General features: G+C 35.0%; 1 protein-coding gene across 1 annotated transcript in view; it reads right to left on the minus strand.

Annotated features, from left to right (window-relative positions):
* CSMD3 (CUB and Sushi multiple domains 3) overlaps positions 1-24,773 on the minus strand; it is a 1,237,422-nt gene that overhangs the window by 408,123 nt on the left and 804,526 nt on the right. Inside the window, exons 17-18 of the mRNA XM_004743466.3 lie at positions 11,288-11,426; positions 4,236-4,423 (exon numbers count right to left, since the gene is read on the minus strand). Coding sequence (XP_004743523.2) covers positions 4,236-4,423; positions 11,288-11,426 — 327 coding nt within the window. The remainder of the gene's footprint in view (positions 1-4,235; positions 4,424-11,287; positions 11,427-24,773) is intronic.

A 24,773-nucleotide genomic window follows, 5' to 3' on the forward strand; every position in this document is an offset into this window, starting at 1 on the left:
CCATGAAAACGCTCTTCCCTTGATAAGATGTGGTTTCCCAACATTGGCCCTGTTGAGTTTTTCTTTGCCCTGGGGCTGTCCTGTGCTTTGCAGTACGTTCACCAGCATTCATGACCTCTACCTTCTAGGGTCATGAAAACCATGTCTCCAGATACTGCCAAATATTCCCTGGGATGTGAAAAATGCCCTAAATTAAGAACTGATGTATAAGGTAAAATAAATAATTACCTTCCTCTTCCCAAATAAAAGGCTTAAGCAATGAATTACTGTTACTTTTATATTCCAAAAATATAATAATTAGCATTTCCAAATTACAGCTGAGTAAATCACATTCACAAGAGAAACTATTTATTTGTATTTGCTATCCAATTTTAAAACAAAGCTAAACAAAATACTAAAAACATTGTAGTTCAATTTATAAAGAGACAAATTATACATTTTTAAATATATTTATCAAGCTTATCTATTTCATTTAACTGTTGTTTTTAATTAGAAACTAAAAATAACAAAATCTTATCTTCAACACAATTACTTTATTATTTTTTCTATTTTTTTCAACACAATTACTTTAATATGCTATATTCTTCTTCTCAATGTGACCATTTGTGAATGGCTCTTCTAGGTATCCAAGGCTTTGAGATCTTTGTTCATCTTTGAATCCCTCTCATATTGTGTTTTTTCCCCCATAAAATATGTCTGAAATCTGTCCTCATTGAAAAGCACCATGTCATTTACTTCTCTTACCCTACCCAAGGCCTTCATCACTTCAATTCTGTAATACAAACAATGATGTCTGCCCTCTCTTTAGTACCTTTCATCTCCAATCTATCTTGATATAATTTTGGACACATATATCCCTAAAATATGATATTTCATTGTTTTTGTACCCTACTTTTCATGGCACCAAGTTCAAAGTTATCACCTAGAGAGATTCAACACTTCCAAACTGAACTATACTATTTGTAATTTCCACTATTTCTCAGTAGTCATCTTTCCTACCAGTCAAGTTAAGTTTCCATATTAGTTTTATATTTTATTTCACTGCCACAAATATACTCAATCATCCCTTTACTTTATAAAATCTTCTCAATTTTTACCAGATAAGCTTAGATGCCCTCTCTTTCCAGTCATGATGCTTAACCCATAAATAACTTTTCTTTATCCCAAACTCCTATTTTTTAGTGAAATCTTAAGAAATAAGGGAAGTGTGGGCTTGAAGAAGTCACATAAAAGGTAAATCATGGTAAAAACAAAATCAAACAAATGTAATTCTCCAAAAGTGATTTTAATAGTTTCAGATTATTCCGAGTAAAGGTCAGTGAATAGTAGTACATGGTTAGTTATTTCATTTGTCCTTGTCTCTACAACTGACAGATAAAGTAAGATAATGTATTTCATGTCTTTTTATGTACTGTATACATCTATAGTCACAGAATAAGTCTAAGAAGATATTTCATAATTATTGATAAGCAAATAAACCAGGGTAATGGAAATGCTTTGATTCCTCTACATCTCCCATATGTATTGACTTTAAATACAACAACCATTATTTAAATAGTACCTTCTCTTGGATGTCTTCCATTTCCCATAGTTGAAAAAAAAAAAAATATATATATATATATACATACATGCATACAAAAATTAGGTCTTTGGAGATGGGTATCTGTGTCTACAAATTTGTTCCATATCCATTTAAAATTCTATTATTTTATATAATATTTATATTTCCAAGAAGACTTAACTATATTTGTATTTTAAAAAGTACAACATAATGAACAGAACTTTTTCTTGGGAGTGGGAGGGGAAAATAACTGTACTGAAACAAAAAATGGGTTATGTTCCTAAATTCTAGTCCATGTTGTTATTATTATTATTTCTAATATATTTTGAAAACTATGAATCTTATGTTATGGGTATGGTTTTTGCAATCTCCCTGTTTTGAGAGAAATTCGAGTTGGGTAAATAGCACCCCAGGAAAGGGTTGCAATGAAAATCTGGAGTGCAAACAGTGGTAGCCGTACAAATAATCCTTCCCATCACATTTTGGTCTCCCAGAAAAATCAAGTCTTCTTTTTTAATGGATTTAATTTGGAAAAAAAAAAAAAAAGAAAGAAAGAAAAAAATTCACTAAATACCAAGTACATATTTAAAGTTTTAATTAGTATAATAATTAAAATTTCATTCTACTGATTTGGGGGTTTGTGAATGGCTCATTTAAAAAAAAGATAGTTTGGTTACCTCCAGCTGGGGAATTCACTAAGTAGGAACAACAAAAAAGAGGTCTTTGCTTCTTTGTGTTCCTGAAAAGAAGCGGCTTGTGATGTTAGAGATTATTTCACAGTAGTAATCAAATCACAATGTTAAATAGAATAAAAATGAGAGAAAGCAATCTCTTATCATTGAATTTAAATAGAACTTTACTGTCTTTGAGACAGATTTGACCCAAACCAACATTCAGTGTGTCTTTGATCAACCATAGCCTCTCTACCACTCAGCCTCCACTCTGCCTTTTTCATCATTAGCCTCCAATGGTAACTTCCACCATTACCAAAAGTCTATGGGTGACAAACTCTCTGACTGTGACAAAGACGCTCTATCTTGAATAAACTTAGTCAGGCTCCTCTGAATCCTTTTAACTGGACCTCACGGGTAGCCCATATAGTCCAGTTTTAGCAGCAATCCTCCTGGGACAGTTTACTGAAAGTCCCCCTCCCTTGATATCTACTCAAATTCCTTATTCCCCACCCTCAATATCTTCTCACTCTAGCCTGCCTTCAGCAAAAATCCTGCCTGGTGGCTTTAGTTGATCCCCCACCTCTAATCTTCTGCTCCCCTTAGCAATTTCCCATCCACTGATTCTGCCGCCCCTGACCCCCAACACTCTGCTCCTTGGCTATAAAGTTCCACTTGTAGTCAGAGTTGAACTCAATCTTTCTCACTTTATAGGAAACCCCAGTATAGTAAGACTGATCTATTGTTTTAACAAGTGTCTGAATAATTTCTTTTATAATAAAGATACATTTGAGCTTTACTCCTCATTTTAATTCCTCGTCTGATTAATTTTCAAAGAAAAAAATATGAGCTATTATTCAATGATCACTTACTGCATGTTAACTATTATAAAAACACATTGCATGTGTGATTTTACTTAATTCTTAAAATTGTCTTATGTCTGACATGTGATCAAGACCACACACCTTGGTTGGAGTGGGACTGAATGTGATTTGTTAGGTATAGAATATAGCAATGGATTAAAGGAAAAGTGCCTGCCCTTCTGTAACATATTGATAAAAATTAATTGCTGATAAGAATTAATTTTGAAATATATTTCAAAAAATGACTACTCTGACTCAACTTCAACACATACATAAACTAAAAATCTCAACTAAGGCTCTTCAGTTCATTTGAATTCCTGAGTGTGTGTTAATTTCTTGTTATATTTTACAATAATGTTTAGGAAATACACTCCCATGCCATAAAGCACTAACTAAAAAAGAGAAGTTAATATAATTAAATAATATTATAGACAATACAATCTTTAAAAGAGTAATGAATATATGTTTATTATGGTTTTAAAAGCCCATGAGCCAATTGATCAAATCTATTGATCTGAATCAAATCAATCTATTGAAACTGAATGTTTTAAATGGAAAATGTGCGCAATTAATGTGAGTAAAATATAAAAGAATAAATTTATGAAGTATGTTTTAAAGGAATCTGTCAATGTTCATATACATCTTACATTGATTGTTACTTTTAATGGCTTTTCAGAATTGTGCACAAAAATCTAGTACATGGGGCAACTTGGTGACTCAGTGGGTTAAAGCCTCTGCCTTTGGCTCAGGACATGATCCCAGGGTCCTGGGATCAAGTCCCACATCTGGCTCTCTGCATATCAGGGAGCCTGCTTCCCTTCCTTTCTCTCTGCCTACCTCTCTGCCTACTTGTGATCTCTGTCAAATAAATTAAAAAAAAAAACTACTATATGAACTCATTGTTTAAAATTTGTTGTCTGCTACTTCTGAGATTTCCCTAGTATTTCCTTTTGTGATGTTGTTAGATAGATATTGTGGAGAATCTTTTGCAGAATTTACTAAAACACATACCTTGCAAAACGTTAGCATTGTCATCGGTCAAGAAATTTTATCTTAATAAATCTTGGAGTTCTTTTAGTGATACAATTATAATACCAAATGTAGGGAAGAGAGAATAGGGAATATTTTGGCTTTACTTACTTTCATAATGAATCTTGAAACCGTTATTAGAACGGCTGTTGTCTGTTGTAAATAGAAGGTATATAAAATTACTGCTACTGAATAGAAACTGGGGCACTTGTGTACCATTGTAGGATCCAAGCAAGGGTGACAGAAGATTTGGTCCATCATGTACTTCCAGAACATCATAATTCAGTTCAGTCTGAAATCTAGGATTAAGAGACACATGTGAAAATATATTTATTAGGATAACATTATAAGAGAAATAATAATTTAGATTGCTATTTAAATGACTAAACTTTTTACAATTTTATATTATAATTTTTCTTTAGCTTATCTAATATTATACATATCATATAAGACCTCATCATGTGCAAATACCTAAGTTGTAAACTCTTATTCTTATGGAAAATTATCATTAATTAGGTATGTGTATATATTTGTTGTTTATAAATAAGTTTTCTTTCAAATATGGAGTATCCTCAGTAAACAAATGGTTTTTTCATTAACCAAGCATTTTGGGAGTCACCTTTCTTTTACCTTCTTCCTTGTATGGAAAACTACGTGATTCATACTTATCTTTAATCTATTAATCAGATTCTCATCTTACTTGTATATATATTTCAAATCTGACTTCTGCTTTAAAATGTGGTCTTTTTTTTTTTATTTTTTGGACAAATCTACTTTGGCCATTAAAAACTTGGTACAGTTTCATTTCAAAATAGTGATCCTAATTATAAGTAGGTAATGATAATAACAATGATGTAGTTGATGTTCACTAAGTGCTTGCTCTGATAAATATTTTATCTATATTCATTTATCCAAAGCTCATACTAACCCTTAAGTTAGCACCTATTATCATACTCATTTTTCAGATAAGAAAACTGAGGCCTGAAGAACTTAAATAGTTTAAATCAAGTCTTTCCATCCCTAACCACTATACTATGCTATGCTACACTGGCTGGTTTTATTTTTAGATTTTTGGTGGTACTTACTGCTAATGTTTTTGATTCTCTTAAAAGATGCATATTTTATAAATGCAATCAACACAAAGCCACTTTTAACATGCATATAATATTATTAATAAAATAGCATTTTAAATGCTATTTAAAAAGTGCAATTGAAATATGTTTCAATCTGTACCACTTTTACACCCTGTTAAGCAATATACTTATTAAAATGAATGAATTTCATAAGCTTATCTTGGTTTTTATTTTGCAATATGGAATATATTGCATTGGTCTAAAAATAACTTTTCCAAAAATAAAATTTAGAATAGGAAATGTATAGGAACACATTATGTCCTTTAAGTAAATGATCAGACGATTGTACATTGTGAATCCATTATTTGGTTGTTTTGTAGTCAGTCTATTGGAGTATTAAAATTGGAGTTTCACTTGGATAGTTAGTCAGCTGATAATAACCAAATTAAAATGCACAGAAGAGTCAGAGATTACTTTGAATTGAAACATAAAGAGACAATTCTTAATAGAATAGCAACATTAACGGGTGATATAGAGAACACTGTTCAGTAGGAGTGAACCCTTAAAAAGAAAATGATTACAGATTTGCCCTAAGGAACTATAAAAATACATTAGAGTAACAAGGGAAATGAATTAGGTTTACACAATAATTTTACTTTCTTTCATTTTGTCTTTCAAGATAGTCATATACATCTCTCATAAACTGCCTCAATCTAGTATTCATTTGTTTATGACATTAAATTTATTGTTTATCATAAACAAATGCTGTGGAACCAGGAGACGATATTAAAAATGAAATTGAGCCTAATCTTACTCAGCTTTTGTTCTTTTAAAAACATTCTTGATGTAATCCAAAGTCATTCTGACCAAATTGAAATAGTCCTCATTAATTTAAAAGTTAAAAAAAAAAGTGGCTATCTGGAAGAGTGATACTGATAGTTATGGCCTAGGAGTTGAGGACAGGAAAAGGGATAAGAGAATGGGCTTAGGATGATTAATAGTAAATTGTCCCCCTAGGCCCGCAAGAAAGGACGACAATGAGCCTGGTGTGGTGTTAATGCTTCATTTCCGTTTATTTAATCAACTTCCTTAGCTTATATACAGCAGGGTGACCAATAAGGGGTCAAGCAATGGGGAGAGCCAATGAGAGTCCTGTTACTATGCTGATTAAATTTGATACAGCCAATAACTATGTCCTCCTTTAGGCGGGCTTCACCAGAAAGTTCATTGTATACTTGCAGCATGTTTTGCTAGCAGTGAGCCAAGCACCTTCTTGTAATGGCGGGGACTTTCCCGGCTGGAGGCAGTCCCTGACAGTAAATGAGTTCATTTAGAAACTGCCAAATATTGAGAAAATTGAGAAACTGTTGGAAGAAACAAAGCAAAATTCCTCTGCAGGTCTGAAAATAAGACTTGTAAACTTTTCAGCTATGTAAGAGATAAGCAGTTTAAAAACCACATATGTTCTTTGGCATTATTATTTTGCTTTGTGTTTGATAGGAAATTCAATTTCTTCAGACTTCATTGACTTAAGGTATTTGAGACAATTTCAAGGAGCCAAATAGTGGCTAATATATTTGTGATGTTTTTTAGTTTTTGTTTGTTTTTGTTTTTGCTTTTTACCCCTGTAGATTAAATCTAGTCAACTGTTATATTTGAGAATATAGGAAAATGGCTATGTTATCTTCATTATAGTATTTACTTAAAATTTCATTTTAACCCAATTAGTTTAAATTATTCCTGGGTACAAGAAAGCAAGTGACATAATTCAGTAAAAAACACAGTGCCTTATTTGGAACCAAATTCTATGAAAAAGCATTCTCAGAATGACAGAAACTATTAAAGAGCTAGCAATCAGTGTTCTTACAAGAGCTTGGTTGGAAATCAGAAGGGAATTAGGTTTTTTAAGTCATAATTCTTATTCAATACTTCAAAGAGGATATCTTATTTTTAAAACAATCTTATAAGAGAAATGAAACACAAAGATATTATAGGATCAGTAAACAAAGAAGTGACAGATGTGCATATTTCTAATTTCAAGGTGACTATTTTATACCTCTAACCTAATGGATAAACCTCGTGTTTATTTTTTAACTTGAGCAAGTTCCTTGCTCACTGTTTTGTGACTGAGCTACTCCTAACCATGTGATGGCTCTTTAAGAGGTGTATTATTTTAAAGGAATCAATTTTCTGACAAAACACATGGGATATGGACAAGCCTAAAGCAAAATCTCATACCCTTAAAGGATCTTTAGAAAAGAAGAAATGTAGGAGGGTATTTATATAATTTTCCTTTCAAATAGCTCCAACTCAAGAATCTTATGGGGGTGTGTGTGTGTGTTATGTGTGTGTATATAGGAGGGAAAGGTAGATAGAGGACTCAAGCCCCCAAACTTTTCCGTTGAGAACATTTTTTTAAGAACAGAGACTTCATTAATTTTAGTTATAAAAAGTAGAATTCAAAAGAAATATACCAATATAGCTATGCCCTGTCTATTCTAAAATAGTGAAAATAACATCAATATAATTCTTAATGAATTTCTAACTTTTGATTCTTCCCATGTTTGAGTTAATTAACAAGGAATAGTTTCATATATACGTGTGTGTATGTATGTGTGTGTATATATATACATACACACATCGGTATCATTGGTATCAAGCAGGTGAAGGAGGTTCATAATTTGCTTCAGAGGGTGACTTAGGGATTAAGAAAAGAGGCACAGTTGACAAGTCTGGCTCCGTGGTGCTCAAAGGAAGAAGACAAAATCTTTGGACTCTGGGAATCATTTCTCACCGCAGGCCTGTTCTGGCTGACCTACAGAACTGTTTATTGTTGCTGTGCACAAAGTCTAGCATTGAAAATCACTTTTCAGTGTGACTCTTGCTTACATCCTACCTTAAAGGATTTGTGTCACAGTAAGCAGATAAGAGAATAAGAAAGTAGCAGCATAAAAAGTGCTAAGTAAGTATATTTATCAAAATTAAATGGGATTTTTGTCTATTTAACTGGCATTACAGTTTATAAAAATTGCTGAGTTTTTTTGTTTGTTTGTTTGTTTGTTTGTTTAAAATCAGGAAGGGAAGTCTGGGATGGTTTAACTTAGAATACAGGTTATAGAATGTACATTAATTCACTTTAGAGAATTCTGAAGATATCTGCCCACAATAAGCAAGCAGCAAAGAGACCCATGTAACTGCCTATTAGTAGGGATAGAACATACATATTAAAAACTTTGGACTTTCCTCTGCATATAAGATAAGAGAAAATGTGTCTTCAGACAGAAGTATAAAATCAAAAGTCACAAGTGCGGTGCTATGAATGATAAGCACTGCTTTGCAATCTGCTTCTTGAGTTGGCAACTCTAGATCACCTACTTAGGGCTCAGAGATATCATGTGTTATTTATTTATTTCATGGTTAATGACTCTCATTAGCAAACCAGGAGATGCTTTTTTCATAAAACAATGCACTTTGTGCTAATAAAACTTAAACTAATTTTCTAGTGATACCATTTTATGCTTATGTGTGGCTTTAAACTGAATATAAAATAATGAAAATGAGCTATTTTTAAAGTTGTCTACCACTGGAGTCAGATGGGAGGTGGAGAAACAGTGAATTCTTAGGAGAACACTAATCTTTGATTAAGGAACAAAATCTAAATTTGCAAGTTTGTAAAGAAAAACAAAATCCACCCCAGGTCCCAATCCCCAACATCACCCACTTGGAAGCTCACAGAAACAAACAGTTAAACTGCTCTGCATAATAAAGTAAGAGTAGAAGTTTACCCTGCTTTATACTGGAAGGAGTACTGAGAGGTAGAAGAAGAAGGGTTGAAGATCCTGGGTGTGGACAAGGCCAGAGGCAGTGAAGAGTCTGGGATAAGAGAGGGCACTGGAGAGATACACACAATCATTCCTGAGATGGGGATTACCAGGAAAAATTTAAGACAGTGCAGTAATCCTCTTTGGTTATCCTCTGTATTAAGGTTTTTGTGAGAAGGATGGACAGTGATACAAATAAGGAGCCGCATAAGGAGTTGAGGAGGGTAGCAGCTTCCAGAGCTCACAACTGAGATGAGGCTAAGAGCAGGATTTCAGAGCCAGGAGTAAACAAATGCAGCCCAGAAGTTCTGAAATTTAAGGAGAGCCCCCACTTTCCTCTGCATATAAGATGAGGCTCAAGTATTTTTATTTAGATATTGAAGGGTAATGATACGGTAAGAAATATATGGGTGACAGATGTTATTAAGTATGGGAGTGTAATACATTTTCAATTGTCTTAACATCATAATACCTCACACAGAATAATGTTATGTCCAAAACAGGAAGTATTAAAATTATGTACTTGTACCTATAATAATGTACTTATTTAAGATGAATCAGTTATGATAGGAAAATATGCTAATCCTTCAAGTGTGATGCAAATTTAACAAATTAAATATGCAATAAATTTCTCATTGACATGAATAAATATAATATTTTAAATTATTAAATGATATAATCAATATTATTATGTTATATTACATAATCCAAACCAAATAGAATTAAAGTAAGTTTGGTTAATTTGGGTCCCACATTCATGGAACACTGTTATGTGATGAAGATTTTATTCTGAATACATCATATGCTTTTCACTAAAATAGCTATGGCAACATAGGCTATATCATTGAATAAAGGGTATGATTTCAACATCATAACAAAAAACTCTGCCAAAGTATTCTAAATATAAACTTAAAAAAAATGTGTAAGTCATTGTTATGGGCTGAATTATATCCCTCTAAAATTCATATGTGAAGTCCTAACCCCTAGTACCACAGAATGTGCCTATATTTAGAGAAGTGTCCTTTAAAGATATAATTAAGGTAAAATGAGAACATACAGGTGGTCCAGCATGACTGATCTCCTTATAAGAAGAGAAAATTCAGCAACAGACATACACTGAGAGAAGACCAGGTGAAGATATAGGGAGAAGATAGCCAACTCTAAGTCAAGGAAAAAGGCCTCAGAAGAAATAACCCTGTTGACACCTTGATCTCAGACATCCAACCTCCTGAACTGTGAGGAAATAGATTTCTGTTGGTTAAGCCACTTGGCCTGTGGTATCTTATTAGACAGCCATAGCATACAAATTCAGTTATAGTAAAGTTGTATAGGCCACAGTAAGGTAGGATGGTCTCGTGTGAAATGTTTAATACTTTACAGCTGTCAAATAGAATTTGTTTTCTTCTTGAGTTTTAACACTAGTATGGATAAATTAATTCAATGAAGAACTTCTTGTTTTAGGGAAGGATCATGTTATATTTGTAAAATTCAATCATCAGTATAATTCTGCTATGTTTATATTTTCTATGTGAATATAATGCTTATAAAGTTTCCTTTTTTAAAATAAAGGGATTGAAAGATGATGGGAATTGACAATATAATTGGGAAATTATATACATACTTCCATTTCAATTTGTAAATAGTGATCCAATCACAGACCGGAAGCTTTAGTCTTTTAACTTTTTAATATTTAATATTGTAATCTTTCATGGCATAGATTATTTGATCACAAAACTATTTTTCCTAGGAAAAAAATGCTCAACTGGCCAATCATTAACACACATTAATTTGACATAGCCATTTTTCTGAAGGACTTGAGGGTATAGATATGCAGGTGGTGTGTTTAAGTGTTTTAAGCTGTATTACAATATAAATGCAAATGTGTTTATAGCACTTTGCCATTCAAAATACAGCAGAACACACAGGCCTTTTAAAATCAGGACAAGTAAACTCATTAAGTTAAAGATCACATGTTCTTATCTCAGTAGTGCATATATGTATATAAAGCATATGCATATAAAGCATATGTATATAAAGCAAAAAAGGTCCATTTTGCATATCTCCATAGTACTGACAGAACATTAAACAAATAGAAAATTAACTTGAAAGCAGCCTGAAAGGTTCAAAGGGACAAACTGAAACATTCAAGGCACAGAAATCAACTATTGCATTAAAATTATACATTGATTTAGTAAATAAAATGGATAATGCCAACTATTCTTTTAGATAATCTGTAGTTTTTTAAAGGTAGAAAAATATTTGTAGAGACCTTTCAAATGTAATTTTGATAGAGTGTCCAGGTTCAGCTTCAATCACCCACTCACAATTCAAAGAGTCTTTGTAGTATCCTGGCCATCCCGGGGAGAGAATCAATCCACTGGGAGCTGAAAAATGGCCACCACATGGAGCTAAAAATATGAAATCAGAGAACAAGTAAGAACAGAAGTTTTAGAATAAGTAGTAGAGATTATTATTAGTACCAACTATAATTTTTAAATGAATTTCTGCATGTCCTTTTAAAACGTTATTTAATAATGTTTTGAAGGTAAAGCTACATCTGGTCCTATTACTGAGTGATAATTTTCCTTAGAAAGAGTAATTTACTTTCTGAAATATGGCTTTGCTATCCACACAGCGTGTCAGATAAACTGATCATCTTCAAGTGTCCTAAAATATCCCTTACATGCATTCTTGTGTCTCCATTTTCATTTTCAAGGCTTGAAAACAATGTAAATTGTCAGTATTAGTTTCTCTCTTTTATTTTCTGGCTTACATTAGCAGATACTGCTAATTCATTCTACACACTGTCTAAAACTCTAATCTTCCTTATTCTAGAGTTCCTACTACAATTTGGGCCTTCATTGATTCAGCCTCTTTTCTGATATCCCATCCGTTGATTTCTCTCCTGCTTCAGTCCAGCTGTCAGAATAATATTCTTCAAATTACAGTTTCATTTTACCATTCCCTTTCCTAGACATCTATTTTGATCCCTTTTCCTTTAACATTAGATTCAAATCTTCAGCTTATCGCTTCCAGTATATAATTTTCTGCTTTTCTCTAAATATACACACAATTGAAATCGTAATGACAACATTGTAATTCCAGTAGGTACTGATTAGGTCTTTTGGTGTAAACACCTCATTTTGGAGATGAATAAACCAAGTCCAGAGTAGAGCAACTCCCCAAGGCTCACAAGGCTTACTAAATTTTAAAAGTACTTTCCAGTTATTTTTTTATAAAACAGGACCTCAAAATGGGTCTTCTCCCATTATTTCCCAGTATTGGTAAATGAAATCACCAACCATGGAGTTACATAAGCCAGGAAGCTAGAGGTAAGTATCTTTCATATTTCCATAATCTTTTTCATGTAATCCCATATCCAGGCCATCCTCAAGCTCACTCTTGTTTCTCCATCTCTATAGCCACCATCTTCGTTAAATTATCATATCATCATCTCATCCTTCCAACAAACCTTCATCTTTCCTTTTTTTTTTTTTTTTAAGATTTTGTTTATTTATTTGAAGGTAGGGGGAGGGAGGGAGAATGAGAGGGAGAAGCTGACTCCCACTGAGCAGAGGACCTCATGTGAGACTCGATTCTAGGACCCTGAGATCATGACCTGAGCTGAAGGCAGATGTTTCATTGACTGAGTCACCCAGGTGACCCTTTTAACTGGTCTTTTCATCCACACTAACTATCCTTCATACTATAGCCAGAGGTTTTTTTTTTTCAACCACAAATCAGACCATATCCTTCAATGGCTTCTTTCTGTGTTGACTAATAAGGTACTGCATAATCTAGTTTCAACTCTAGCGTAGATTCTGAACTTACCTACTTGACTCTGCAGCCCAGCTACCTTAGCCTACTCTGTACCTTCAGGAAGTACATACGGAAAACAAAAATGGAGCAAAGAGTATTTAATTACTGAAAATTATTCAGGAAAGAAAAAAGAAAAAAGATCAAATGTATACTGTATTAACTTTCCAACATAATAGAGACCATTCTTGATGATTCCCTGTTATATTTTTATTTTCTCTAAATCACTCCATTTAAACTTTATCCCATGTGTTTATATTCTGTGTTGCTTACTTGTTTCTTTCTGTTTTACCTTGCAAAATTTTTAAAAGCTATTGCTCCAGACACTATTTTTATTCATTGGCATTTTTAAAATAATTTGATGTAACCCAAACAGAATAGGAAATATTTATAAATTGGCCTAGGAATCACACATTACTACAAATATCCAGTTAAGAGAAATATTTTTATGTGAAATTGCCAAAATGTGTTATTTGCATGCAAAAAAAAAAAAACCAAAAAAACTCTGTCATATAAAATTAGATTTTCTTCCTTCGTAGAATTTCATTTTGTTTCCTAAAAAGCTTTCAAAGGAGACCATTTTCATGCGGATTATTTACTCCTCTTTGTTACAATGACTCATAATTAGGTTTCCTGTAGGGTTATTATGTATTTCAAAAATAAAATTATGTGCATAATAGCCACTTAAATTACCATATTTTAAAAGATAGAATAGAGAGTATCTTAGAGAAGGTCCCGGAAATATGGAAAATCTCTGACAGAAATCCTTAATATGTCATGGACTCATATTGTTTTAGACAAGTATTTGTGCACTTCACTCTAATTCTCATTAAAAGAGGTAATCAGTCATAAAACTAGCAACTGAGTAATAGGCCATAAAGGATTAAAAAGTAAAGTACCCAGAAGCATTTTAGCTGGTCCCTCCATCTGAAGTGTGAGGGAGGCAGTTAGGAGGGGCCCTTAGAACAAAGGAGAACATAAAAATGTGGTTACTGATTGTTCTCTGAAAGGACTTCCCTGAAGGTGACCCTACTTATGACATATTCTGAAGCAGCTCCTTTCTCTCTCATATAGCGTTGAAACTGTCCAAATTTATCATTCCAAAAGTATGGGAACAGACTCCCCAACAGGATGTGAAACCTAAGAGAAGAGACAGATGGTCAGTGGAGGTCCGCTGGGAAAAGCCTCGTGGTCACAGCGACTAGCAGGCACATGGCAGGGAATTGTGCACAGGGACAAGCCATAGTGTAGCAACAGCAGCAGAGTATGGAGTGGGCAAAATGCAAGAAAAAAATAAGGCAAGGTCAAATGTAGAGAAAAGAGGTGTAGAAATCTGCCCAAAGCAGAAAGCAGTATAGAATACAGGAAAAAAGAGAAAGAGCATGAGCTTTTGAACAAAGAACTATTGACAGGAACAGAAGGCAAGCTGAGACCAAAGCAGAAGTTGACACCCTACAATCTTCCTTTCACTCCTGGGTGGGACAGGTGTGACATTCTTCCAGTAATCTCCCATTTTATGTTAATACCTTGCTAGAGGGGATAAACAATCTCAACCTTATAATGGCAAGGCCTCAAGGCCTCAAGGCCTCAGGGATCATGTAGGTCCTCTTCAGCATATGAAAGTTCTTTTGAAACCTCCCTTTTTCCTTACCTCCCCTAACCTCACAGTATATAACCCACTGCCTCTCACAAGCCCAATGCAGCATCTCTTTATGCCCATGGGTCCTGTCCCTGTGCTTTAATAAACCACCACTTTGCACCAAAGATGTCTCAAGAATTCTTTCTTGGTCATGGGCTCCAAACCTCACCCCACCGAACCTCATTTATATTCTAAAACTTCAACACTAATAATAATATTAGTAGCAAATATTTGAATTTATAAAGAGAAATTTAACTGTAAAAGGAAAAAAAAGTTAGTGGCTTAAACCTTACAACTATGTCATATACATATACTTCTTACATTAAATTAATAATTTTCTTAAATAGATTACTTATATTTTAACTTCAATGACTTTTTTAAACTTACTCTAAATAAAAATGACTGTGAAATCGTAGTGCTTATGTAGGACTTATATTTTTCCCCAAATGTCTAAAAATAAATATGCAGCTATTAAAATGTAATAAATACTTAAACATTTAACAACTAAAATAACATTGTGTACCTCCAGGGATAAAGGCAACACAGTTTAACAGAGTTCTGTAAGACAATAACTAAGCTTTCCTGAATAAGGGAAACTGGAATATAAACAAAACAGAAAGAAGATCAAGACCAGACAAGCTACTTTCAAAATCCCATTCATTCATTCATTCATTCACTTATTCATCATTTACTCATTTGTATGTCAGTCATGCAGTAAACAATTGTGTGTCAGGTATGTGTCTATGTGGTATTTGTATTACTTTAACCAATTAACATTTATTGAATATTTCCTATGTGCCAGGAACTATGTGAAAAGTCCCTTGGATTATTTTATATAATGCTCAAAAAAAAAAAGTCCAGCCACTTTCATACTATTATTATAGATAAGAACATGATAAACATAAGAATTTAAATAATTTGCATAGGTGGGGCCAAGGCCAGCCTCCCTAAGATGGACCACTTTGCATATTGATTATTTTAAATACATGTTACTTAAGAGAAAACCTGTACAAAATGGGCATCCAGATCCTTCTCTGTCCCCTTGAAAGCCGGAAATAAATCTCTCACATGAAAGGTACCTTTCCCGTACCAGAAGGTAGAGAGATATCCTTAACACCAGAGATGGGAAATTAAGAGCCAAGGAGGCTGAGTAAAAAACCCTTGTTATTTCATTTGCTGCCTTACTATTGTGGTCTAAAATCTGGCTAGAATTTCATATCAGTTGAAGCTCCCAAGCGTTTCTTTGTCCTGTCAATTCCTCAAAGAATCTTTGCATAAAAAGTACATAATCTGTCTTGCTCATTTCTTTAGGGCCTCCTTGAGCATGTAATAAAACTTTGTTTTATTTCCTTCTGTTAATCCATCTCATATATAGTTTCTGCTATATATAAGATACTCTGCTAGGTCCTGAAATTAAAAAAAAAATAAACCTATAGGACATTTTTTCTGCCCTCAAGAGACACCCACTCTACACAGAATATAGGAATAGCTAACATGCAGAACAAGTACACGCTTGAGCTTGATAGACTGTCTGGAAACACAGGGAAGTCATAAGTAACATCCTAGAGACATTAGGAAGGAGTTCTTGGAGGTGATTTTGTCAGAAGTAAATTTAAATTTAAAAAAAATGAATAGAAGATAAGAGGAGTTGGACAGAGAACAGAGACAGGAAGTGAGAAACATGAACCAGTAGGAGGGAAAGTCAAGTAGTTCTTTGTTTTGGAAGCTTATAGTTTGTGGAGGAAGGAGAGGACTTTTTGGTTTTATGCAGTCATAACTGCTTTTGAAGACTTTTAAACCTAGTGAGCATCTGGGAACTTGCTAAAATGCAGATTTCCAGAACGCACTTCTAGTAGTTCTTAGGTGGGATCCAGAAAGCTGCACTGTTAACAAACCCTCACCACCCCCTGACCTCACAGGCCATTTTGCTGCTGTTAGCCCATAGACCACACTAACAAAACCTAAGATATGGCTAGTCTGTAGCTTTAAGATTTTCCTGGATAATATCTCAGGTTCCTGAGATAAAGACACAATTTGCATCTGTTAGTGAAATACAGATTGCTGTGTTTAAACCACCCCCCCCATTTTTAACAATAAAAAGAGGGCATACCTGATAAATATAAAGTAGACATAGTTCATTTATCTATTTTTATTTTTCTAAGGTCTGAAGAAAGTCTGTTATAAATAATTTGTGTTGGAGTGCTGACTCATTTCTGTGTTACTTTAAGTAGAAGGGACAAATTCAAAATACCCAGTATGTTTTAAGACCTGTATGAAAGAGTCAAAAGTGCTTCAGACTGTATTCAGATAAAATTCCCTTGAATAAAAATGCTATGGAATTCTAGTGTTCCACAGTGGGAGATGCTCTTTCATCTGAGAAGTGGCAGTTAGGTGCTCAGAGGGGAGTTGGGGATGGGAAGAGCTGAGTTTGATCTCAGGGGTTTGGCTGTAAGTGAATTTAAAAAGTGAGCATTCTAACATTCCTTCTGATAGATAGCCTTTCTGGGAAGCTGAGCATGATAAAATTCAGATATCATCTCAGGGATTATCAAACAAGGAGGGTTCTATCCTTGTCCCTCCTTTTTGAACTTGCTTTATGGATAGGTGTGGTAAGTAATCACAGACTCTCTTTAACATCAGCACACTGGATGATTTTTCAAAGAAAATTATGAGAAATGTGTCAGGTCTGAATCTAGGATAAAAAGAGGAAGCCAGAAACACACAAATTAAAGGGCCAGGGTTACAGAGAAATGATCACAGCTCTGCGCCATCTTTCATCTCCATAACCCCTTCATCCCTTCTCCCAGACTCAGCTCTGCAGAGAGTGGGAGAAAACCCCGCAGATTGCTACTGTATCAGCTTCCCTATGGTAGATCTCTAGGAGAATGGAATTTAATACTACATAAACATGTAATTAAAAGTGGGGTCTATTTTTAGATGCATACACATTTTCTCAAGGAGAACCACAAATACATTCTGATCTCTGCATCAGACTGTTACTCTAATTGCTCCCTCAGAAGAACTGCCTCCAAAGAGAATGCAATGTCTGTGAATGAGAAGGGTTTCCAATCCTTTGAGACTAATTGAGTTCAAGAGAAAACCCCTTATCCTCAAAGGGAAAGTTCATCAGGCATGTTGATCCAGCCTTGTCTCCAAAGGGTTCTCCAGGGACTCCAGTCCTATTCCATTCACTCAAGGAATTTTCTCAGATATCCCATTAGAGAGGTAGGAAAAATAATTAGCCATGGTTATGCAGAGAGTTCTCTGCTGAGGGCAAAGAAATTCTTGCTTGAGTACACATTTTATGTACATTCTGAAATTGATGGAACAAAAACAGAAATGGGTTTCTTTTTATCATTTCCTTCTTATATTCCTTCCCGCCTGCCTCCCTGCCTTCCTTCCTCCCTTCCTTTCTTCTTTCCTTCCATCCCTCCCTCCCTCTCTTCCTTCTTTCCTTCCCTTCTTACCTTCCCCCTTCCTTCCTTTCCTTCCTTCCTTCCTTCCTTCCGATGATTGCCTTCAAAACTGTACTGCCAAATCTCCATCTCCTTAAATAAATGTTTAACAGATCCTCTAATCTTCTCATCACTTTCAGGACTAAAAAAACTTGGTCCAGTCCAAAACGAATTTTTTTTTTTATCTTATTCTCTCCACACATCTACCCAAGGTACCTCCTTGAGCATTGGCTGAGAGGCTTGGAGAATGGGGAGGAGTGTGCTGCTCGAGGACTTGTACTTGCTGATTCATTCCTCTATTCACTTCAGTATTTAGAATAGTCTCCCCCCATCTTATCTCCTTCCTCTTTCTTTTATGTCTTCTTGCCTGTGGTCTTTTAGGGCTGGGATGGGACAGATTGTGTTGTCAGTCCTTTCCTGGCTATTGCTATATCCCTCATTACCCCTGACTCTTCCCTAATGCTTTCCATTTGTTGGATATGGAAAATGTTTGCTCTCCATGATAATAAATGAGTCTTTTGGAAAGCCCAAGAGCAGATTAAGGGTGACTTCTCACTGCATAATTCCGTGATATTGGAGAAGTTCAACCTTTTCCAGTCACCTCCTTACTCCCACCCCTGGAAGTATACCCTATGGTCTCAGGTTGTTGGCTTTCCTTCACTTGGTGGTCAGGCTCAGGTACCTTCTTTGGTATTCATTTGATACATAGGAAATTCACATCACTGACTTGCCAAATTGTTTGAATTAGACAGTTCTCCTTCTTTTCAACCTGTCAATTTTCACCAATTTTTTTCCTCTTGCTCAATAAGCACAGAAGACAGATCAGCAACTACTACACTGTATAATCAAATATCTATCTGGGGATTCTCATTCCTCTTTCTGCCAGACAACTCCATTCTCTATGAAGGATTCTTCTGAAGCCCTCCCCCTCAGGTTGGCTTGCAGAGAAAAAGACTAGTATCCTCCTTCCTATAGGGAGATAAATGAAAAACTGAATAACTTTGACTTCAATGGTTTCAGATAGATTGACAGGTAAGTAGATGACAGATGATAGGTAGATAGATCTAGATCTTGATTTCCCTTTCTTTTTGCTGCTTATATAAATCAGAGGTTGGGTACCTGAGATTATGATTGAGAGAGATGAATCAGTTAGAACACAATTAGCCATGAAAGGGGCATCTGGACTTCGATTTATTATTGTTATTATTTTATATATTGGGTATTGAGAATTTTTTCTCCTTAGCTGGGTATCTAAGTTACCAATACCAAAGCAATAAGAAAATTTTCCTCTATACTTTGTCAGTCATTTTGCTCCCAAAGTTTTTCATGTCAGCCCAGAAAGTTACAATTATAATATTATTGGATATTATGAGTCTCCACAAGGAAGGGGAACTTCTCTTTCAGTTAGTCTTAACTTAGTGTCTTAATTAAATCGACAGCTTTGAGCCAATAGCATTCATCTGACTCTTCCAGTGTATTTCATTAAATGTAATCCTCTTTATCTATAAAGCAGACCAATGAATGTATTATATCCTAATTATATTCAAGAACATGACCATGTAATCCAGAAGGCCAATATTCTATTTCCATTTTTGTTGAAGGGATTGCTTTAGATCAAAGAGGGCATTGCTAGCTATAGAAGAGAGAGCAGGGGAGTTAAAACCCAGGTAAAAATAAAGAGAGATACAGATAGTGTACATGCATCAGAACCCTTCTGAGTCCCAGTGGAGAAATGACTAAGAAGATATTAATCAATGGGCACAGGTGACTGGGACAACAAATTATTTTCTACAGAACTGAATAGGGACAAGGGTAGAAACAGTGAGACCAGTTAGGAGGCTTTTGCAGTAATTTGGGCCAGAGAGGATGGTTTCTGGGACCAGGATGTCAGCAGAGGAGGAAGTAAGAACTAGATGAGTTCTGAATATATTTCAAAGGTAGAACTAACATGTTTTTTCCTGATGGACTGTGTATGGTTATAACAGAAAGAAAGGTATCAGAAATTACTCCAAGAGTTTTGGTCTGAATTACTGGAAGAATGGAGTGCTATTAATGATGATGGTGAAAGTCTGTGACAGTATCAAGTTTGGAGTGACAGAGGGAGAGCAGATCAGTTTTGGACAGGTTAAGTTTGAGATGCCTATTAAACATTATGGGGAGATGTTGAGTAGGAAGTTGAATGTAAGACTCTGGACTTCAGGGCAAGGAACTAGACTGGTGATGTAAATTTGAGAGACATCAGCACACAGATATTATTTAATGTTAGAGACTGGGTGACAATTACCCATAGAATGAGTAGAAATAGAGAGGGGGAAAATATTCAAGTCCTAGCTCTGGAACATACAGAGATCATTGAGGTGAGGAGAAACCAGGAAGAGAGCCTAAAATGAGTCTGAGTCGTACATTTAATAAAATGAAATTTAATAAAGCATACAATTTTTAGAATGTTTAACTTATTTTTCCCTAAATAGTTAAATAATAATAATTTTAAAGTATTAAGAAACATTAGATTTTTAAAAGTAAATGGTATGTACTTATAACAAAATATCAAATACATTTTAACCCAACTCTCATTTTTGGTCTGTAAATAAATCCTTCTCATCTTTCAGTCTATAAGAGTCGAGTTCAGTAGCTTTAAAAAAGTGACATTCACCAATGAATAATAAATCCTCATACCCAGGAACAGTTTCTTTCTATGACTGCAACAAAGATAGGAGATTTAATTTATGTCCAACTGTTTTGCTTTCTAAAACAGAAAACTCTAGATGACTTAGCACTCACTTCTTGACACCTAGAAAGAGAGCTTTCTTGTTTTATTCTAAGTCTCATGGCATGGTATCTTTTTCAAGATCTTTTGGGATTTGGTGGCTGGTTTATTACTGGCAAATACGGAAGCAGGCATTTATAAAGTAGATATGCAACCCAGAGAATAGCTTGAAAAGATATGTCAAAAACTTGATCTTTCTCCTTATTCATTTTTTTAAACTAATGCATAATTTCTTATAATGAGGTAGAGAACTGTATTTAACAACCTTCCAAGGAGAAAAAATCTCAACTGAAATTATTAGAATGGGATGAACTAATCTTTCTGGGCGCAGAGCACAGTGGAATGAGTAGGTCTTGTGTTAGTCTAAGGGGCTACATACGTGTAAGCAAGGGCATGGGGCTGAGACAGGGAAAATAGAAAGATGGAGAACAGCTTAGTGATGATAGGACTGTGACTGTAAGCATGAGGGAGAGAGATGATGATGGTGGGGATGATGATTTTTACATGTAGCCATTCCCTTCAATGGGAGGATAGGGGAAGAGATGGCTTAGAAAGGTATTTGGGAAGCTTTCTATTTACTGTACTTCATAAAATTTTCATGTCTTAACTCTTAAAAAAAAAAAAAAAGCAAACATCTCTCTTATTTATTGATGCTTCCTGAATAACTTGCATAGTTCCTGAGTCCACCTGAATCCAATCATACCACACAACTGAACCCTATGAGCAGCTAAATTATTAGAAATAAAAAAATGTAGTGCCAAAAGGTGAAAAAGAATCAGACACAAGCACAATACCAATGAGAAGACAAAAGGACATTATAGACACTAGTCTAGATTGAAATGACAATCTGGGGAGAGTGCTTTATTCATGGAATAGGATGTTCCAGCTTCTTTAGGTGCTAGAGGATTGGACTTGAATAATGTTACACAAATTCACAAAAAAGAAGGAACTCAAAACATGGTATAGCAATCTGGAAAGTGGTTCTTGGGTAAGTCCAAATTTCCTGTGACACTGGAATCCTTTCTCAAAATGGAGAGGTTGATATATATCTTCTGACCTGCTCCATTGGCCTGGCACACTCCCCAAGTGATTGATTGCTACTGTTGGATTTCAAATTAAAGGGACCTTAGTAATCACTAGTTCAAGCCATTTTCATCTTGGAAAATGTTCTTTTCTAGGGGGCATGACGGAACTGTGAGGGCCAATGGGAATAATGTCATCAGTTGTCAATGACATCATTCTTGTATTATTTATTATTATTATTATTGATATTAAATAGAGAAATATTTACTTGTAATCATGTCTCTATGAAAAGTGAGAAATCACACCTTGCCCTTAGGAGGACAGTTTGTCCTATGTAGCCCCTCTAATTTGCTTCTGTTATTGTATTGCTCTTGTAAGCATTTGAAGTTATGACTCCTGATCTATAGCAAAGGGCATTAGGTAATATTTGTGGACACAGATCCATCAAAACCACCATCTAATGGCAGTCAGGCTCACCACCCTGGAGAACATGAATATACAAAAGAATCTGAGCTGAGTGCAAACGCCAGAATGGCATTTTCTGGGTATGTAGTAATCTCTTTATAAATGTTTAAAAACAAGACATCCAATAGGGAAAAGTACGAACAGATGGCAGGATCAGAAGCACCTGTATATTACAAGTTCAGGTTATAGTGGACTTACAGCCAATAGACCAAATGACCATGCACATGAACCCTACTACAGAGATTCATGAACTCATGAATATATATCTATATATATATCTACCTCTATATAGAGAGATAAATCTATATAGTATATATATATATATAGCTATATAGTACATATATATTTATATAGTATATCTGTATATAGATCTGTACCTTTTTTTTTTTTTTTGAGAGAGAGAGAGATGATGATGAGCAGGGGGAGAGGAGTAGAAGGAGAAGCAGATGCCTCACTGAGCATGGAGCCTGAAGTGGGCTCAATTTCAGGACCTTGAGATCATGACCTGAGCCGAAGGCAGACACTTAACCAGCTGAGTCACACAGGGACTCTGGGACTCATGAATCCAATGATGCTCAGATCATTTGAGGTACAGACAATAAGGCAGGCATGTCTCAACATTTTGGAGCTGGCATTTGGACCAGCAGAATATGGTGGCCAGAGACCAGGGAGTTTCCCAAAGCCCAATAAGGAAACCTCTCTGATTCAAATATTATACCTTGAATTTTGTCTTCTATATAGCAGAATATTCAGAATGTTCACAAGGAACATTCCGGAAACTAGAAATGTTCTGGGATTACTGAGAAAACGGATTCTAGGATTTGAGTTTTAGGGATGGCTCCAGTTTGCATTGCTTTGTACAGTGAAGGAAATCTAGTCGCACAGTACCCCCTTGAGACAATGAAGGCAAAGCAACATCGGACCCATATTTCAGAAGATACTTTCATGCATCCAGGTGAATAGAGAAATAAATCCAAACACAGTAATGTTGAGCTCCTTTTCCCCCTTTTCCAAATTTATAAGCACCTAGGCTGGTAGAAAGAAAGGACTTTGAAGGAAACAGTCAGCCTCACAATGCCCTCAGCGGCTCCTGAGAGAAATTCTGATCATGTTAGGAGAAAGAAAGAGAGTATGGAAAGAAGAAAATCCAAGAGAAAATATTCTGAAAAGAAAACTGCACTTCCTGAGGGTTGAATTCAGTGAGGAGGCTCACAGGTACCCAACAGGGGTTTGGGCTATGTGGAAAAATAAATGAATGTGAGGCCAAGAGGGGTCTTAAGGGGACCACAGGGCAAAAGAGGGAGAGTGTTTATGCAGCTATTACGAGTGGGAAACTGATGGAGACAGAGGAAGAGGATTTTTAGGAAGCTTTCATGGCACATCATGAAAATCCCTATGTCAGACCATTAAAGTAGACCTATGATAACCATCTACACTATTCATGGCTGTAGGATATATCTTTGAAGGAGACACCATGCAGAGACTGGCCCTACATACAGCCAGTTATATTCAGGTGACAGTCTAAGTGTAAGTGAAGAAGTCATTGATTGTCACTAAATTGAGTTAGGGGAACAGTTTGTGGAATTCAAAGTGAATGATTTCAATGCTGATTATAGTAATTATAGTAGTTTGCTTTCCATTAGCAAAACTGAGAGACTGCAAGGCTTTCGATTGTCTCTAATCTTTCTTCCTCATGGGTAAATTTGATCAACCCATTCTAGAGAAAGAGGTTCAAATTTTCACAAAGATAGCCTAAATCTATCCTTAGTTAATGCATCAGTGGTGAACTTCAGGTCAGTGAATAAAATGTATAACCCAATTCTGTTCAACAATTGCATTTAAGCTACCTGAAATGAATCCAAGTTCAGCTCTGGGATCATAGAACTGCAACAAATTATGATCTCATTTCTCCCTTTCCTCTCACCAATCCTTATTCAAGGACCAAGACTGATAAAACATTTCCTTTCATTTTTTTCTTCAAAGATTTTCCACAGTTTTAGGGTTGAAGACTGGTTGATGTGGGTGAATTACTAATTTGTCAATATACCTAACCTTCTAAACAACTGAAGTAGATGGGGGTGGGGTGTGGAGGGAGAGGAAAATCTTTAAAGAGGTTAAAGCTTTGTGTTTTGTTATGGAAACACTTTATACTGACTTCCTTTGCTCTATAAATCCTGATTGAAACAAGCAACTACCACTTTCTAATTTTAACACAGCAATCCATACATCCGAGTAACTTTTAACAATGCATTTAATTTGGTAAGGTTTTATGTTAATGGACTAAAATAGAAATAGTTATCTGTATTAATCAGAACATATGCATGTATGTATTTTATCCATATCAAATATTTAATATAATGATAAAAAAAATTAGCTAAAACATGAAGCCTAAATTGTAGGCTGTGATAGTGCCCTAAAAGAGAAATTTCAATAAAAAGCAAAACTTTTCTATCAAAGTATGGAAGTCTAATGGATGAAGAAGACAGGCAGAGAGGGCTTTCAGACATAGGTTTTTGTGTGTGTCAGTGGGAATGGCTGTTGGCAGCTTGGGGAATGGTGGAGGGAGAAGGGTGTTTAAAAACAGATCAAC

The sequence above is a fragment of the Mustela putorius genome, unplaced genomic scaffold (assembly GCF_011764305.1).
Source record: "Mustela putorius furo isolate JIRA1106 unplaced genomic scaffold, ASM1176430v1.1 tig00000228_pilon_pilon_pilon, whole genome shotgun sequence".
Classification (NCBI taxonomy): Eukaryota; Metazoa; Chordata; class Mammalia; order Carnivora; family Mustelidae; genus Mustela; species Mustela putorius.